The sequence below is a fragment of the Elgaria multicarinata genome, chromosome 4 (genome assembly GCF_023053635.1).
Source record: "Elgaria multicarinata webbii isolate HBS135686 ecotype San Diego chromosome 4, rElgMul1.1.pri, whole genome shotgun sequence".
Taxonomy (NCBI): Eukaryota; Metazoa; Chordata; class Lepidosauria; order Squamata; family Anguidae; genus Elgaria; species Elgaria multicarinata.
The window spans coordinates 2,685,169-2,703,223 of record NC_086174.1 but is presented as its reverse complement, the minus strand read 5'-3'; the positions used below and the strand labels follow the sequence as shown (position 1 = coordinate 2,703,223).

At 48.8% G+C, this 18,055-nt stretch overlaps 1 protein-coding gene across 1 annotated transcript in view; it reads left to right on the top strand.

Annotated features, from left to right (window-relative positions):
- The window catches only part of DRC1 (dynein regulatory complex subunit 1), a 32,535-nt gene that overhangs the window by 3,378 nt on the left and 11,102 nt on the right, over positions 1-18,055 (top strand). The window contains exons 2-11 of the mRNA XM_063123785.1: positions 479-566; positions 3,516-3,628; positions 5,790-5,973; positions 8,755-8,892; positions 9,549-9,635; positions 10,869-10,991; positions 12,986-13,125; positions 15,526-15,660; positions 16,537-16,772; positions 17,847-18,022. Coding sequence (XP_062979855.1) covers positions 479-566; positions 3,516-3,628; positions 5,790-5,973; positions 8,755-8,892; positions 9,549-9,635; positions 10,869-10,991; positions 12,986-13,125; positions 15,526-15,660; positions 16,537-16,772; positions 17,847-18,022 — 1,420 coding nt within the window. The remainder of the gene's footprint in view (positions 1-478; positions 567-3,515; positions 3,629-5,789; positions 5,974-8,754; positions 8,893-9,548; positions 9,636-10,868; positions 10,992-12,985; positions 13,126-15,525; positions 15,661-16,536; positions 16,773-17,846; positions 18,023-18,055) is intronic.

The window sequence follows — 18,055 nt, the reverse complement described above, 5'->3', positions numbered from 1 at the left end:
ACAACACACACACACACACACACAAGATTAAAATAGAAGAAAACCCCTGAAGGATAAAAAAAAAGTCTTAACCGCCTGCCTAAAGGATAATAATAAAGGGGTGCTAAATCCTGGGGGAAGTTCTGTGGTCCCCAGTTCTGAGCTGCTGCTCAGGGGGGCGCCCTTGCAGACCCCAGCGACAGATCCCCAGAGGGTCCCTTCCTGCCTCGTCCCTTCCTGCCTCACCCTTTTGGGCTTCCATCCTAAAAGATTTTGGATTTCCCCCCACCCCCCCACCCCCCACCCCGGGTTTTGGCCATCCCAGCTACCTTTGATTTTGGAGCACCTAGTAAGAGCACACCCACACCCACACCTTCAGAGTTTTGCTCCAGGGACGTACAGAGGCAGTCAGATTCTGAGGAATTCCAGACATCTCTCCAGTGTGATAAAGGAAAGATTGGCTGAAGGATGAATTTGTTCCCTGCTTCCTCTTTTCTAGGGAGGCCCTCGGTGAAGACCCAGACGCAAAGAAGCTGGTGGAGGAAGAACAGAGCAGGAGCCACAAACAGATAGAGGACAGCAGACAGGTTAGGACTGCATGGAGAACCGTGATGGAGCAGACTTTCCGAGCTCATTCTGCCTTTAAGGGTTGACTTTGGCCATGTATTATATTCAATTAACAACAAAAAACTTTTTCATTATAGCATGTTTTGTTAAGGGCTTTCCGTGTTTGCTGAAGCGCTACAATGCCTGGAAAATTACACCTGTTAGGAGGCACATTCTGAATAGATGCATTGCTTAGGAAATATGAGAAAGGTGATATCTCATGCTGTAGCTCATTGCAGCTTCACCCCTGCCTTTCACTTGGGTGGCTGTCAGTGGCTGAGTGGTGGACTAAAGTCACAGATTTGTTGATTCACTGGAATAAACACATGAACTCCGTTTAACTGAAGCTATTATGCAACTGGCAGAGAATGATAGAGTTGGAAGAGACCTGGAAGGCCGTCTAGTCCAAGCCCCTGCCACTCATAAAGCGTTTTAAAGCCTTTTTCCTTTTAGCTAATTAAGGGCTCCATCACAGCAGTGTTTTATGGCACTCTCGACATACCTGCTTGGCAGCGTGGTACTCATGACGTTGTGCCTGTACTGCAGTCATCCTGTCTCTTCCCCTCCATTTTTCGTGTTTTCCTACAGTGGGGAAAGTCCGTCTTACTTCCTCCATGCGGGATTAAAATGCTCTTCTGCCCCCGTGTATTGCCATTTTTGCGCCACGACCTTTGTTGGGGGCATGTGCTTGCTGATGAAAGAGGAGGGCGGGGCGGTTCTCCTTCTGCACACTGTGTTGAACAAACAGCCTTGTGCTGAGTCGGTTGAACGGACTTTTGCTGTTCCAACCCCACCCCACCTATGGAAATTAACAAAAATGCTTACATCTCCATCATTTTTAAAGATAAAGATATGAAACTTGGCACTGTGATAGCTCTTAAGTAGTTTATAAAAACAGAGATCAGCTGTGCATCCCCAAAGTAAAGGATTTATTTATTTATTTATTACATTTTTATACTGCTTTTATAAAAGCTCCCTCCATAAATTGCAGGGGTGAATTAAAGCAGAATCAGAGAGGTTTGTGTGTATGCATGTGTGTTTAGGGGGGGATGGTTTGAGGGGAGAAAAAATTAAAAATTCCTTTAAAAATCAAGGAATGATCTGCTTGAGACTTGGTATGCCTAAAGCCCTCCTTAAGAGCTATCATGGTGCCAAGTTTCTCTTTATCTTTTTAAAATGACAGAGCTGTAAGCAATTTGGTTAATTCCCATATTTATTTATTTATTTAAGCATTTTTATGCCGCCATTCATTCAGCCAAAAATGGTTCTCACAGCGGCTTTCAAAAGTATTTCTTGACAGTCCCTGCCCACAGGCTTACAATCTAAAAGACATGACACAAAAGGAAAGGGGATTGGGACAGTGCAGTTATCCAAAAATGGAATGGTTTTTTGGGCAGGGCAGACCTGCTTTGCACACTCTGACTAGACAACAACAAAGCTGTGGGGGGGGGGGAAGGAAAGGCAGCTGTCCATCAATGACAAGAACCAATGAACTGGAGGAAGAAGGAGAAGCAGCGGGGTGGAGTAGGGAAGAGAACAAGGTGAACTAGCGCAACAACACTCACACGTGAAAGCGACCAGTGCTTGCTGTGCTAATGAAACAGGTCAAAGTTGCGGGTGCGTATCAGGAAAAGAAAAAGTAGGTGTGATGGCGCTCTTAAGTGCGGAAATTTCAGAATAACATTGCACTAGTGTCATTACAATGTCACACGTGGAGGGAGTGTCACGTGTTGTCCACCCCAGATGTGGACCAGCCTTATTTTCTGTACTAGGGCCTCGTTCGGTGATATGCAAACCAGGAACAAAACTCTGAACGTAAATCATTTTATTTGTATACCACTTTTCCTTATACGTTACACTCAGAGAAGCTCCTGAGCATGTCTAGACCGGGGAGGGGGGAGTATCTCGTGATATGCTGATCGTGAGATCCTCCCCCTGGCGCGTGACAGCAGCTGGAGCACACCTGTGCTCCACGAAAAAGTAAGTGTGGGTTGTTTTTTTTTTTAAAAAAAGCCCTGACGCTGCTCCCCCCAACCTCCGATGGTCCTGGACTCCCACCAGTCTGGCTCCCTCCCCCTGAAGAACCCCACTACTTGCAAGGAAGAGGGAAGAAGCCGGGATGGGCGGCCACACCACCCGCGGTCCTTGGGATCATAGAATCATAGAATCATAGAATAGCAGAGTTGGAAGGGTCCTACAAGGCCATCTAGTCCAACCCCCTCCTCATCCCAGGATCACGGGGAAAAACACGAAAGCAGTGTATGCCAATATCCTGGATAAATGGAACGATTATCCCTCCCTGCTCCCAGGAACCCCTGTGCGTCATCTGGACACACAGGGATGATCCCGGGACGATCCTCGGGATAACGCCTGGTCTAGACATGCCCCATGACGCCATGATAAAAAGGCTCCCATGATAAGGTCACTGTCCTTAATATCCATATAAAAATAGTTCAAAATACATAATCAAAAACTCTTCACGATCGTAATTTTGTTACCAGCAAGGAGTAAGTGAAACACCCTCTAACCTCGGTGGAAGTACTGCAAGACTTTTTAGCTGCAGACCGGTGGGTGAGTGGGGCCAGTTGCAGGTCTTAGTAAGAATCGTGTGAAACACTCTCTGCTTTCAGGAGGAGATTTGGACATAAAAATGGGGATTCTCTCACTTCAGTTTTATTGCCAGAGCTCATTCATATGGCATTTAACTTGGGGATCACAGGTGCTGCTTAAACTCGATTATTTTCAGTGCTGTAAACTTACAGGAACTAGCCACTTCTGGCCAAGAGGGACTCTGGTTCACAGCCATCAGTGAAATGTGAAGGGCTACCAGCTTGTCTAGCAAAAGATACCATCTCAATAAGTTGTTGTCTCTCTTAGCTTAGGTTAGTGGGCATTTAAACTTCTTTTTGGTGTGCTCTCTTTCTGCTCAGAGACTGGCCAAGCTGCTCCTTGATGGCACACAGCTGGTGACAAACATCCAAGTGGCAGCTGATTCTCGGGAGACCCAGAGACGGTCAGAGGAAGAGGAGCTGACTAGGCAGAGGTAAAGAGCTAAGGCCTAAATACCCCTTGGGATTGTGGGAAACGTGCAAGAGGGGTGAAGAACCAAGCCTGGCTCTGACAGTGTTTTTCTTGGTAACTCAGTGGGACCTTGGCTCTGGAGGCCAAAGAGTCAAAGGTCACAGCCACTCTCAGTTTTAAGACGCTGGCTTGATCTTGGGTCAAGTGCAAGTCTCAGCTTGCACACAATATGAACGTAAGACGCTGTTATATATGGAAACAGGCGATTCGTCCATATATTTATTTTTTCATTTGCAGTTTATTTGCACTTCTATCCCACCTTTCCTGCAAGGGACTCCATTATATCCCCACAGCTAGCTGCTCTGTGAAGTAGGTTAGACAGAGTTCTGCCCCAGCAGTAACGTTCAAAGGTCTGCCGCCTGAAGCTTTTTTTGTTTTGATTTAATTGGAGAAGGAGGATTGTACCCATGTAAGGCAGGTGCAACTCCAGCCCTTCTGTGTTTAAGTACGCCAGAGTGCAGGACACGGAATAACGGGCTCAAGTTAAAGGAAGCCAGATTCCAGCTGGACATCAGGAAAAACTTCCTGACTGTTAGAGCAGTACAACAGTGGAACCAATGGCCTAGGGAGCTTGTGGGCTCTCCCACACTAGAGGCCTTCAAGAGGCAGCTGGACAACCATCTGTCAGGGATGCTGTAGGGTGGATTCCTGCATTGAGCAGGGGGTTGGACTCGATGGCCTTGTAGGCCCCTTCCAACTCTGCTATTCTATGATTCTATACGCAGAGGTATTAACCATAGTGTGCTATGGTGTATAGCTTTCATGTGTTGGCTATGTTATCTGAGTTCTCATTCCGATGAGGCACAGCTACATCTGGGACTGCACTGCCCCAAACAGGATGTGGTGGGAACAGGAACTTATCCAACCGGTAGTTTTCCTCATGGCAGGTTTAGAATCGTAATGATAAATTGGAGTTGTTGGAGGGAAGATGTTACAAGAACGAGATACCAATTAATGGGGAGGGATATTGTGCAACATCCCTTTTGGGAGTTTATTTATTTATTTATTTATTTATTACATTTTCGTACCGCCCAATAGCCGAAGCTCTCTGGGCGGTTCACAGAAATTAAAACCATCATAAAACAACCAACAGTCTAAAAACACAAATACAAAATACAGTCTAAAAAGCACAACCAGGATAAAACCACGCAGCAGAAATTGATATAAGATTAAAATACAGAATCAGAACAGTAAAATTTAAATTTAAGTTAAAATTAAGTGTTAAAATACGGAGAGAATAAAAAGGTCTTCAGCTGGCGACGAAAGGAGTACAGTGTAGGTGCCAGGCGGACCTCTCTGGGGAGCTCGTTCCACAGCCGGGGTGCCACAGCAGAGAAGGCCCTGCTCCTAGTAGCCACCCGCCTCACTTCCTTTGGCAGGGGCTCACGGAGAAGGGCCCCTGTGGATGATCTTAAGATCTGGGCAGGTACATATGGGAGGAGGCGTTCCTTCAAATAACCTGGCCCCAAGCCATTTAGGGCTTTAAATGTCAATACCAGCACTTTGAATCGGGCCCGGACCTGGACTGGCAGCCAATGAAGTTGTGAAAGGACTGGCGTAATGTGATCTCGCCAGCTAGTCCCTGTTAGTAAACGGGCTGCCCTGTTTTGTACCAGCTGAAGCTTCCGGACCGTTTTCAAAGGCAGCCCCACGTATAATGCATTGCAGTAATCCAAACGAGAGGTTATCAGAGCATGGATCACTGTAGCTAGGCTATCTCTGTCCAGATAAGGGCGCAGTTGGTATAGCAACCTGAGCTGATAAAAGGTGCTCTTTGCCACTGAGTTCACCTGTGCCTCAAGTGACCATCACACTGAGCTTGCAATTCTCCAGTTAGCCAATTGGAGTGTCAGGGATCAGCATAGGCTGCCCAGAAAACAGGTACAGCCGGTGCTCAGGAAACCCTTCCTTGGGACATGCCACTTGGGGTTTGTACCAAAGAAGAAGATCAAGGAGGAAGGACAGAAGTGCTTTGATAACAGAGCATCCTCGCAGATCATTGATCCGCCGTGCTCCACAGCAGCCCACACAGCTTTATGGATTTTTAATTCCTCATAGAACTGTTGGGAGTTTCACACAAGCTCGCTGTGGAGGAACTCCCTCGATGTGGCTTGATGTTGCAGGATTGAGAAGTTGGAGAATGAAGCCAAGGCCAACCAGGACAAGTTTGATGAGATCACCTCCAAGTGGACTGCTGCCAAGGAGAAGACTGTCCCCCAGGAGCTCTGGGAGGGGCTCAACCAGCAGCAGCTGCTCTGTGCAACGTTGATTGAGGAGAAGAACAAGCTCATCAGCGAGTTGCAGCAGGTGGGGCTCAGGACCCGGGGTCGCAGGCGTGAAGCCGCTCACAGCCAGTCTGACTGCCTGGGGGATGAGGGCGTGTCCGTGCCAAGAAGTAGGTTGGGTGTAGAGAAAGGAGGCTGAAAGGTGGAGATGATAACAGTGGCCTAACATCTTTCTGCGTAATTTTAAAACATTATATGTAGAAAACGTTGCTGCGACGCTCGACGCGTCTACTTTGATTTGCTCCATGTGTTACCTTTTTTTGACACAAATCCTGATAAAGCGGATGATTTAACTACACCAATTCTTTTTATGTGTTAATTTCTTGGTGCTCAAGTTGACTGACTTACAAGGGTTCAGAAAATGCGTGATTAAAAACATTTTAGACAATATACTATATTTCTTCGATTGTAAGACGCACACTAATTTCAGTTCCACCAACGGGGAAAAACAACCCTAAGACGCACCCGCGATTCTAAGACGCACCCCATTTTTAGAGATGTTTTTATGGGGAAAAAAGTGCATCTTAGAATCGAAGAAATAGGGTAGTTGCAAAAATGGCAATAAAATCCCATCACTCCCAGCAGTTAGCAAAGTCTTGCAAGCACTTGAAAAACAAACAAACAATTTTTAACTCATGATGGGATGCATAAATTGGAGAAGCTGAATTCTGCTTGCTAGGAAGGGCTTTCCTGAGTGTTTTAACACAACTGGGAAGACCTTTCTGCGTGTCTTCGATGACAGCAAGTGTGATACAATGGCGAGAGTGCTGCGAGTCAGACTGGGAAGACCCAGGTTCAGAATGCCCAGCTCAGCTATAGAAGCTCACCGGGTGACTCTCAATTGAAGTGTATTTATTTAGTTACTTACTAATAGCATTTAGGTGTTGGTTTTCACCTTTAAAGCCCTACATGGTTTGGGTCCAGGCTACCTGCGGGATCACCTTCTCCCGTACAATCCACCCCACACACTCAGGTCCTCTGGGAAGAATTTACTCCAGCCAACAAAAACAAGGCTGACAGGTATTACCCAGAGGACCTTTTCTTCTGCCGCTCCCAGACTATGGAATGGCCTGCCGGGAGAGATTCGTCAACTTAACAGTCTTCCGGAATTTAAGAAAGCCATCAAGACTGATCTCTTCCGGCAGGCCTACCCAGCTGAATTTTAAGATGCCTTTTTAATGGTGTGCTGCTTTTAATGATGCACTGGTTTTAAACGTTTGAATTAGTTGTATATATTTTATGGTGTTTTTATTTGTGTTGTACCCTGCCTCGATCCAGAGGGAGAGGTGGGTAACAAATAAATAAATATTCTTCTTCTTCTTCTTCTTCTTCTTCTTCTTCTTCTTCTTCTTCTTATTATTATTATTATTATTATTATTATTATTATTATACCATCCATTAACGGAAAATGGTCTCTGGGCAGCGTACTGAAGAAAAATGTAAAACTGTAAAATATAAAAACAGAAAATGAACATAACATTGAATTTATTTATTTATTACATTTTTATACCCAATAGCTGAAGCTCTCTGGGTGGTTCTCAAACATCGCCCAGAGAAAACGAGTTAAAACTCATCAAAATAAAATCAGCAACAGTAGTGCCTAAGGTGAAGAAACTTCTAAACATGTTTTTAAAGCTGAAAAGCCTGGGGAAATAACAAGGTACTTAGGCCGTAGCTAGACCTAAGGTTTATCCCAGGATCATCCCGGGTTCGTCCCTGCCTGAGCACTGGATGCCCTGTGTGGCACTTAGGCCGTTGCTAGATGAGGAGTTAGTGCAGTGTGAGGCCCGGTCTCCCTCCTGTGCATCCAGATGACGCACAGGGGATCCTGGGGTCAGGCCGGGCTAAGTCCTCCCTTAACCCGGGTTAAGCGGATTCGCTTATGGCCCGGGGCTGCGGAAGGTCTAGCAGGGTCCGTGGCTTTCCGGGCTGCTCACTTACTTGCGAGTAGCCGGGAGAAGCCATGGACTGGGCACAGCATTCCATAAGAGCGCTGTGCCCATCGGGCCCGGGGGGGGGAATCACAGGGGGGGTAGATGGGGGCCGGGGGAAAGAGCGGACCTAGCAGGAGAGATTGGGGGTGAGCGGAGCCAGGGCATGGCGAGCGGGCAGGGGACGGGCATGGCAAGCGGGGATGGGGGAGAAGAATGGGGACGGGGGTGGGGAGAAGATCGGGGATGGGGGGAAAGGCATGGCGGATTGGGGGAGGACGAGCGAGCAGGTGGGGGGGCATCAGGCATTGTGGGGGGAAATTAGGGGCAGGGAGAGCTGGGAACCCTTTATTTTAGTTTTAAAAAGTACTTACCTTTTCGTTGGTGCGCTCCTGCGCACATGGCCCTTTAAGGGGGAAAGAAAATGGAGGACGCGACGGGGCTTCCGTTGGCCCCGTCGCGTCTTATGTGTGGACTGGGCCTACAGGCCGCACTACTTCTAGCGTGGCCTGGCCCCTCCTCCCACACGGATTATCTGGTAGGTCTAGCAAGGCCCTTAGATGAACAGGTTTGACCCCAGGACAATCCTGGGATAAACCTTAGGTCTAGCTACGGCCCAAGAAAGTGGATGCTCAGCAGCAGCACCACCAGTATGTGAATTGATCTTCTTTGGGTTTGGGGAGAAGAGGCCTGCTGAATAGGGTTTGATTTCACCCAGTGGTACGGTGTCTGAATATGCTCTCTATATGACCAGGTCAGACTTTTGGAAATGAAGAGTTTTGCTGTCATGGGAACTGTCAACTCTCAATCAGTAAAACTCAGACAACATTAGCTCTCTCCAGTGTTTGGCCATTTTGTTTTTCTCACTCCAGGAGCTGAAGAGCAAAGATGACCAGTACGTGAAGGATCTCCGGAAGCAGACGGAGGACATCAACCTGCTGCTGGAGCGGATGGAGGAGCAGATCCGAAACGTCATGAAAAACTACCGCCGGGAGCTCCTGCAGATCGAGGTATTGGCCGCCCCTTCACGGAAGCAAAAGGTGTTTCAGGTTTGTTGTGCAGGTGGGAGGGAAAGCAGGCCGAAGAAGAACACTGCGGAGCAAGAACATGCCTGTAGGTAAATTGTGCACCGTTCTGTTAATTTGTGCTTGTTCGTTAAAATATTCCTGGGTTGCATTTCCATGGTGATTAACCAAACAGATTAAAATGCAGTTGGACAGAGACGGGCAGTATCAAATAAAATAGCTTGGAGTAAAGAGCAGAAGCACAGAAGCGTCATGCTTCACCCTCTCCCCGTGCTTCACTCTGCTTCAGAAGGTCAGAGGAGCATTCCGTTAAGAAGCGCCTTTGAAATGTGCAGCATCTTTTCAGAGACAGTGTTACAGAAATCTAAGTAGGAGGTTGCCAGAGCGTGGATGACCGTGGGCAGGCTCTCTCTCTCTGTGTCCAGGTAGAGGTGCAGTTGGTTTATGAGCCAAAGCTGATGAAAAGCTCTCTGTGTCACCGAGGCAGCTTGTGCCTCCAGCGATAGCGCTTGATCCGTCATCTTCGATTCTAGGGCTCCATCTTTGTCCTGGGCACAGAGGTTGAGGCTCTGACCTGACGCTGCTAACTTCCCTTCCACGTCCAGGCCAGGGGCTGCTCAAGCCACGCCTCTCTTTTCCAGAAAGCCTTTGAATTGGAGCGCCGCGAACTCATCACAAGCAACAAGAAGAAGTGGGAGCAAGGCATGCAAACCCTTAACCGGCAAGAGGTGAGTGTGTGTGTGTGTGTGTGTGTATGTGGCTGCGTGCGTGCAGAGGCAGGGGAGAAGATCAAAAAGCACAACTGCTTCCTCCTCCCCTGTGTACTCACTGGTTGGCATTGCAGGATTCGGATTGGGGTTAGAGACATGGTAGCAGGGATGAGGAAAAACAAACTGAAGCTGAATCCAGACAAGATGGAGGTGCTTGCTGTCAAAGGCCGGAACCTGGGTTTGGAGGTGTGTCAACCAGTTCTGGATGGGGTTGCACTCCCCCTGAAAGACTGCGTTCGCAGCTTGGGGATGCTTCTGGATCCGTCGCTCCAAATGACAGCCCAGATAGATGCGACGGCCAGGAGTGCCTCCTATCAGCTTCGGCTGATACACCAGCTGCGCCCCTTCCTAGAGTCGGAAGACCTAAAGATGGTCGTGCACGCGCTAGTAACTTCGAGGCTCGACTTCTGCAATGCGCTCTACATGGGGCTACCTTTGTGCCTAGTCTGGAAACTTCAGCTAGTTCAAAATATGGCAGCCAGGCTGGTCACCGGTACACCTAGGGGGGACCACATCACACCAGCCTTAAAATCTCTTCACTGGCTGCCAATTAGTTTCCAGGCGAAGTATAAAGTGTTGGTTATCACCTTTAAAGCCCTACATGGTTTGAGTCCAGGCTACCTGTGCTGTCACCTTCTCCCGTACAATCCGCCCCGCACACTCAGGTCCTCTGGGAAGAATTTCCTTCAGCTAGCCAAAACTAGGCTGACAGGTATTACCCAGCGGACCTTCTCTTCTGCCGCTCCCGGACTGTGGAATGGCTTGCCGGGAGAGATTTGTCAACTTAACAGTCTTCCGGAATTTAAGAAAGCCATAAAGACTGGTCTCTTCCGGCAGGCCTACCCAGCTGAATTTTAAGATGCCTTTTTAAATGCTGTGCTGCTTTTAATGATGCACTGGTTTTAAACGTTTGAATTAGTTGTATGTATTTTATGGTGTTTTTATTTGTGTTGAACTCCGCCTCGATCCAGAGGGAGAGGCGGGTAACAAATAAATAAATATATTATTATTATTATTATTATTATTATTATTATTATTATTAAGTAGAATACAGCACACTGTAATGAAATTACGTGAAGGCATTTTAATTTGCATAATTCAGATGAAACGCTTTCTACTTTCTCCCCCCCCCCCCCCGGTGCATCTTTAGTCAGAACTCTGACTATCAAGTGTCTCCCACTTTTGCTCTAGCTGGACTTCATGCTGGCCCGCCTGAAGAAGGTGGAAGAGTACGAGCAGGAGCTCAACCAGTTGCGGGTGCAGGATGCCGAGGAGTACAATGTTATCAAGATCAAGCTGGAGCTTGATGTGCAGGTCTGGAAGAGGACAGTCCCCTGGGACTGCGATGGGGTTGATGCTCAAAGCGCAGGAGGCGTCCTTGCCCTGAGGAACGATGGGGAGGGGGCGGTGTGGCTTCTGCAGAGATTCCTCCATGGACGCTCCTTATTTCGTCTGATAGAGAGCCTGTGTGGCGTAGTGGCTAAAGGGTTGGACTTGGAATCGGGAGATCCGGGTTCTAGCCCCCACTCGGCCACAGAAACCCACTGGGTGACTTCGGGTCAGTCCCAGACTCTCAGCCCATCCCACCTCACAGGGTTGTTGATGTGAGGATAACATGGAGAATCATAGAACCATAGAACCATAGAATAGTAGTTGGAAGGGGCCTACAAGGCCATCGAGTCCAACCCCCTGCTCAATGCAGGAATCCACCCTAAAGCATCCCTGACAGATGCTTGTCCAGCTGCCTCTTGAAGGCCTCGTGTGTGGGAGAGCCCACAACCTCCCTATGTCATTGGTTCCATTGTTGTATTGCTCTAACAGTCAGGAAGTCATTAGTTTCATTGTCGTATTGCTCTAACAGTCAGGCTTCCTGTAACTTGAGCCCGTTATTCCGTGTCCTGCACTCTGGGAGGATCGAGAAGAGATCCTGGCCCTCCTCTGTGGGACAACCTTTTATGTATTTGAAGACTGCCATCATGTCTCCCCTCCATCTTCTCTTCTCCAGGCTAAACATGCCCAGTTCTTTCAGTCTCTCTTCATAGGGCTTTGTTTCTAGACCCCTGATCATCCTGGTTGCCCTCCTCTTAACACGCTCCAGCTTGTCTGCGTCCTTCTTGAATTGTGGAGCCCAGAACTGGACGCAATACTCAAGATGAGGCCTAACCAGGGCCGAATAGAGAGGAACCAGTACCTCGCGTGATTTGGAAGCTATACTTCTATTAATGCAGCCCAAAATAGCATTTGCCTTTCTTGCAGCCATATCGCACTGTTGGCTCATAATCAGCTAGTGATCTATAACAATTCCAAGATCCTTCTCGTTTGTAGAAGAGGATCAGGATTATGTATGCCGCCTTGGGTTCCTTGCAGGAAAACAGGCAGGATATAAATTCAATTAATAAAATAAATAAATAAATAAATAAATAAATAAATAGCCGGAAGAAACTGGGCCTTTCTGTTCAGTAGCACTGGGTGCCCACAGCACGAGCACCAGGGAGTGCTAATTTAATTGTGAAGAAGGCTAGCAATTAAAAATCACTTCATCATTGTCTTGTCCCCACATGGTTTGGAAATCCTGACCCAGCTTCCCTGGCATCAATAGGAAGGTGATGCTCCGATTCATGCATAGCAGTGTAGGGATGAGACCACCGAGAATAATTGTTTTAGTTCCGACACTCCGTGCATAAATCCTCCATCCCTGCTTTTTTGCCCTCCCTTCAGATTCCCAGCTGAGTCTCCTGGTTCCTGACGAGGGCACTGGGGGGTTTCAATGAGTGTGTTGGCTCAGGGGGCGGGGGCAGTATTTATTTATTTATTTATTACATTTCTATATGGCCCCACAGCCGAAGCTCTCTGGGCGGTTCACAAAAGTTAAAAACAGTAAACATTAAAAATGTACAAAATTTAAAACATAAGAACAACAGTATAAAAACAACGGTATCCATTTAAAAACAGCAGTTCTGGGGGTCCGTTAAAAAACAAACTTAGCGTTGTTAGATGCTGTTAAATGCCTGGGAGAAGAGAAAAGTCTTGACCTGGCGCCTGAAAGATAACAGGGTTGGCGCCAGGCGGGCCTCGTCAGGGAGATCATTCCACAGTCGGAGGGCCACCACCGAAAAAGCCCTCTCCCTATCTGGACTTGCTTTGAGTATGGGCAACGTCCGTCCCCTTCACGAACCACCAAAAGACAACAGGGCCACCACTCTTTCTGATACGTCAGATTGGAGGCCAGTCTTAGTGGCAGCAAGATCATGAGTGCGAGTTGCGCCATGACCTTTGCCTTACCCCGTCTTTTCCCCATGGGGTGCCAGGTCCTGGAGCAGCAGCTCCAGCAAATGAAAGCCATCTATCAGCTGAACCAGGAGAAGCTGGAGTACAACTTCCAGGTGCTGAAGAAGAGGGATGAAGAGAACACCATCATCAAATCCCAACAGAAGAGGAAGCTCAATCGGTAAGGCGGCAGCATGACACACCCCACGCCCACATGAGAACACCAGAAGTGCCCTGATACTGGATCATATCGAGGGTCATAGAATCATAGACTTGGAAGGGGCCTACAAGGCCATCGAGTCCAACCCCCTGCTCAATGCAGGAATCCACCCTAAAGCATCCCTGACAGAGGGTTGTCCAGCTGCCTCTTGAAGGCCTCCAGTGTGGGAGAGCCCACAACCTCCCTAGGTAGCTGATTCCATTGTCGCACTGCTCTAACAGTCAGGAAGTTTTTCCTGATGTCCAGCCGGAATCTGGCTTCCTTTAACTTGAGCCCGTTATTCCGTGTCCTGCACTCTGGGAGGATCGAGAAGAGATCCTGGCCCTCCTCTGGGTGACAACCTTTTAAGTATTTTAAGTCCATTTAGTCTGGCGTTCTGTTCACACAGTGGCCAACCAGCTGTCGACCAAGAACCCATAAGCAGGACGCAAGTGCAACAGCAACATTCCACCATGTTCCCCGGCAGCTGGTGCACACAGGCTCACTGCCTCTGATACTGGAGGTTGCACAGAGCCATCAGGACCAGTAGCCATGGATAGCCTTCTCTTCCAGGAATATATCCAACCCCCTTTTAAAAACATCCCAATGGGTGGCCATCACTCCATCTGGTGGTAGTGAGTTCCATAGTTTAACTGTGCGCTGTGTGAAGAAGGACTTCCTTTTATTTGTTTCCCTTTCCTTTGGTGCTTTCTCCTGCAGACACTGGCTGCTATGAGACCAGCAGGGGGGATCGGTTTTCCTCCTGGTGGACCCCTTCTTTATGTGGGTTACCCAGGAAAATAATTCCTGATAGGTTTCCACCAGTCAGGATGAACGTCCTGACACACCTTGTTCTGGCCAGCCACCAAGGGCCCCTCCCTTTAGCACAGACCTGGGGGGAAAGAGAGATGCTTTAGACTTTTCTTCCCAAAGTCCAGAAACAACTTTCCAAAACACTTCTAAAAATCCTGAAACATGAATGGTAGCTTTGTAACCACCCGGTCTTTCACGTGGGGATGAGTTCAGTGAGAAATCCCTTTTGAAACAACACAGCCAAATGTCCAATATAAAAGGAGTTTATTCAGGGAGAAAAAGAAAAATGAGAGGGGAAACCAGGGAAGGCAAAATCGCACACAAACACAGAATTTGAAATAAGAATCAAAAAGTTACCCTAACTTATTACAACACCTACTTGAGTACAGTCTTGGGTCCTAGAACATGCCGTCTTTATTGCAGACAGCATGGTCTGAGAGAGAGGGAGAGAGAGAACATCTGACTTCCAGTTTGATGGTGTACGTAGGAAAATCTCTAGAAAGACTGAGGGGATCTTTTCCACGGGGATCTCTGCTCAGTAAAAGCCAGGCCCTTTGCAGAGAGTGAGGGTTGGTTGGTCTGATACTGCGATAGCCCCCATTTCTGACGTCAGTGGTCTAGCCAGCAAATCAGAAAATTATCTAGTGGCTGGACCCATCTTCTTAATGATAGTAACTTACAACTCAAAAGGCCAAAGTGGTTGGAACCAGTTGGCCTATTGCATTTTGGATGACAAAATAAGGGTGACAAGGCTATTCAGGGTGCCCAGCAGGGTGCCAGCTGGCCAGATGCCCTAGGAGTGATTGTGGATCTACAACAGAAGCAGAGTTTTGTAAGGGGGTTTATTTATTTATTTATTACATTTTTATACTGCCCAATAGCCGAAGCTCTCTGGGCAGTTCACAAAAATTAAAACTATAATAAAACAACCAACAGGTTAAAAGCAAAATACAAAAATACAAAAATTGATATAAGATTAAAATACAGAGTTAAAACAGTAAAATTTAAATTTAAGTTAAAATTAAGTGTTAAAATACTGAGAGAATAAAAAGGTCTTCAGCTGGTGACGAAAGCAGTACAGTGTAGGCGCCAGGCGGACCTCTCTGGGGAGCTCGTTCCACAGCCAGGGTGCCACAGCGGAGAAGGCCCTCTTCCTAGTAGCCACCTGCCTCACTTCCTTTGGCAGGGGCTCACGGAGAAGGGCCCCTGTGGATGATCTTAAGGTCCGGGCAGGTACATATAGGAGGAGGCGTTCCTTCAAATAACGCATGGCTTCCAGCATGCTGAATTCTGTGCTGGATTGTAGCCATAGCATGCATGCACTGAGAAACTTCCCAGCTTGTGTATAACCAGTGATGCAGTGTCGGAAGTCCATGGGGTGAGAAGCACCCCTATGAATGTTGCAAAGTGAGGTTCAACCAAAAGCCAGGAAGGGTTGTAGGCCCTTGAGCTTGGCTAGGCCCTTCCCCTGCGGCCCTGACTGCCCCGAGGCATCGGTTCGGTAGGGTGGCTGGTTAGTTGTGCTCTCTCTTTTGGAATCGAAGCTCCCTCCCGCCCTTCCTTCCTCAGGTTGCACGACGTGCTCAATAACCTGCGCCTGAAACTGGCCAAGCAGATCAAGCAGTACCGTGAGGAGAACCTGACGCTGACAGCTGACTACAAGCGGATTGTGGAGCAGTACAAGGACCTGCAGAGAACCATGAGGTGGGGTGGGGGGAGGGGGGAGTGGAGGAGAGAGACACCTGGGAGGCCCAGCTGTTTGGCCCAGAGTTTAGCAGCCAGTGCGCATGTGGCAAAGAGGAGGAGTTCTGCAGCTCAGGGCAGCTTGGAGGAAGGTGTGTGTGTGCGGCTTTCCTAAACCAGGAGCCTTGCCCTCTAAACCCAGGTGGGAGGCATTTGTCTGTGGGCTTTTGGCTGCATGTGCTATCATAGAATCAGAATAGTAGAGTTGGAAGGGGCCTACAAGGCCATCGAGTCCAACCCCCTGCTCAATGCAGGAATCCACCCTAAAGCATCCCTGACAGGTGGTTGTCCAGCTGCCTCTTGAAGGCCTCTAGTGTGGGAGAGCCCACAACCTCACCAGGCAACTGGTTTCATTGTCGTACTGCTCTAACAGTCAGGAAGTTTTTCCTGATGTCCAGCCGGAATCTGGCTTCCTTTAACTTGAGCCCGTTATTCCGTGTCCTGCACTCTGGGAGGATCGAGAAGAGATCCTGGCCCTCCTCTGTGTGACAACCTTTGTAGAGTGCTGTCATGCTTCCCCTCAGTCTTCTCTTCTCCAGGCTCAACATGCCCAGTTCTTTCAGTCTCTCCTCATAGGGCGTTGTTTCCAGACCCCTGACCTCTGACTGGCAGCAGCTCTCTCTGGAGTCTCAGACAGGGGTCTTTCCCAGTCCACCTGAGATCCTTGCGAGTGGAAATTCAGGAGAGAGAGCCTGGGGCCTTCAGCACGCAAGGCCGGTTCTCCTCCGGGGAGTTGTGGCCCTTTCTAAAACAGGCCTCTCTGGGCCGATGTCAACAGCCGATGCCTGAGCGTCGAGGAATGCGCGTGTCGCAAATGCGCCCGCTCTCTTCCCTCAGACACTTTGCCATTGTGGACGCCGAGCACTTCCTGGACGTCTGGCTGATGAACGAGGAGGAGGCCAAGGCGCTGATCCGCAAAGCCCTCGACGCCGACCACATCATCCACGCCCAGCAGCTGGGCTTGCCCTGGGTTGAGCCTGACAGCTGGTTCCTGCACAACGTGGGGCCCATCGTGCATAGCAAGAAGATGAAGTCAGCCAACGAGCTGGCCCAGGAGGTGATGGCGTCGGAAAGTAAGCAAGGCTTGCCGCTCACCCCTTTGCCGACCTGGGGAGGGGCGGTTGCGTTCGATCCAAGGAGCCTTGCGTCCACCCCTGCCACGAGGAAGCTCAAGTTCTGAAGTCAGAATGAGTTTCGTAAATTGAAGCTGTTTGCAGAACCCTGCTCACCTGTACGGAAACTATTCTGCTTCCCTGATTTCAAAAATTGGGATTTCTTTGGCAAGCGGGTGATTTCTGGGAAGGGAGAGCGGGGAACGACATGGAAAGCACTCCATGCTTTACCTGGAAGTAAGGGATAGAAACCTGAAACTTGCCTTCCCACCCCGCACCCCAAAAAAGTAACAGTGGAAGCTGAGATCTTCAGGCTGCTGAATTCTTTCATCAAGTTATATTTGTGAAGTCATAAGTAGTAGATCTTTCCCTTTTAGAAATAAATCAGGTTGAGTATCTTGGGCTGTTGCAGCCAGGGTCAAGTTTGGTGCTTGCCTGGAATTGTGGGATTCACGTGGCCCTGGTCATGGCCTCACGACTGTCCTTTCTGAAAGGAGAGTTGGCTCCTTCAGAAATGCACCCGTGTTTCTATGAAGGGGAACCTATCCTAGAATCATAGAATAGCAGAGTTGGAAGGGGCCTACAAGGCCATCAAGTCCAACCCCTTGCTCAATGCAGGAATCCACCCTAAAGCATCCCTGACAGATGGTTGTCCAGCTGCCTCTTGAAGGCCTCTAGTGTGGGAGAGGCCACCACCTCCCTAGGTCACTGGTTCCAATGTCGTACTGCTCTAACAGTCAGGAAATTTTTCCTGATGTCCAGCTGGAATCTGGCTTCCTGTAACTTGAGCCCGTTAATCATAGAATCACAGAATAGCAGAGTTGGAAGGGGCCTATGACGCCATCGAGTCCAACCCCCTGCTCAATGCAGGAATCCACCCTAAAGCATCCCTGAAAGATGGTTGTCCAGCTGCCTCTTGAAGGCCTCCAGTGTGGGAGAGGCCACCACCTCCAGGCAGCAGGACTCCCGGCCGTGTGTGTCTCTCAGGGCCTCTTTGCCGCGCTGCTGCTTCAAGGCCATGGCTCTTTCCCGTAGCGAGCAAATCGCCCCAGGAGTTCCCCATGCCCGAGGGCAGCCCGCAAGAAGAGAAGGAAGGAAGCCCAGAGGAGGGCTGCCAGGAGGCGGCTGATGCTGACCCAGAGACCAAGGCGCTTTGGACCATCTCAGCCAAGACAGTCAAGCACATCTTGGAGCTTATGTGTGACGAGTCGGTGAGTTGGAGGGGGACGGTGCGGCCATCCGCC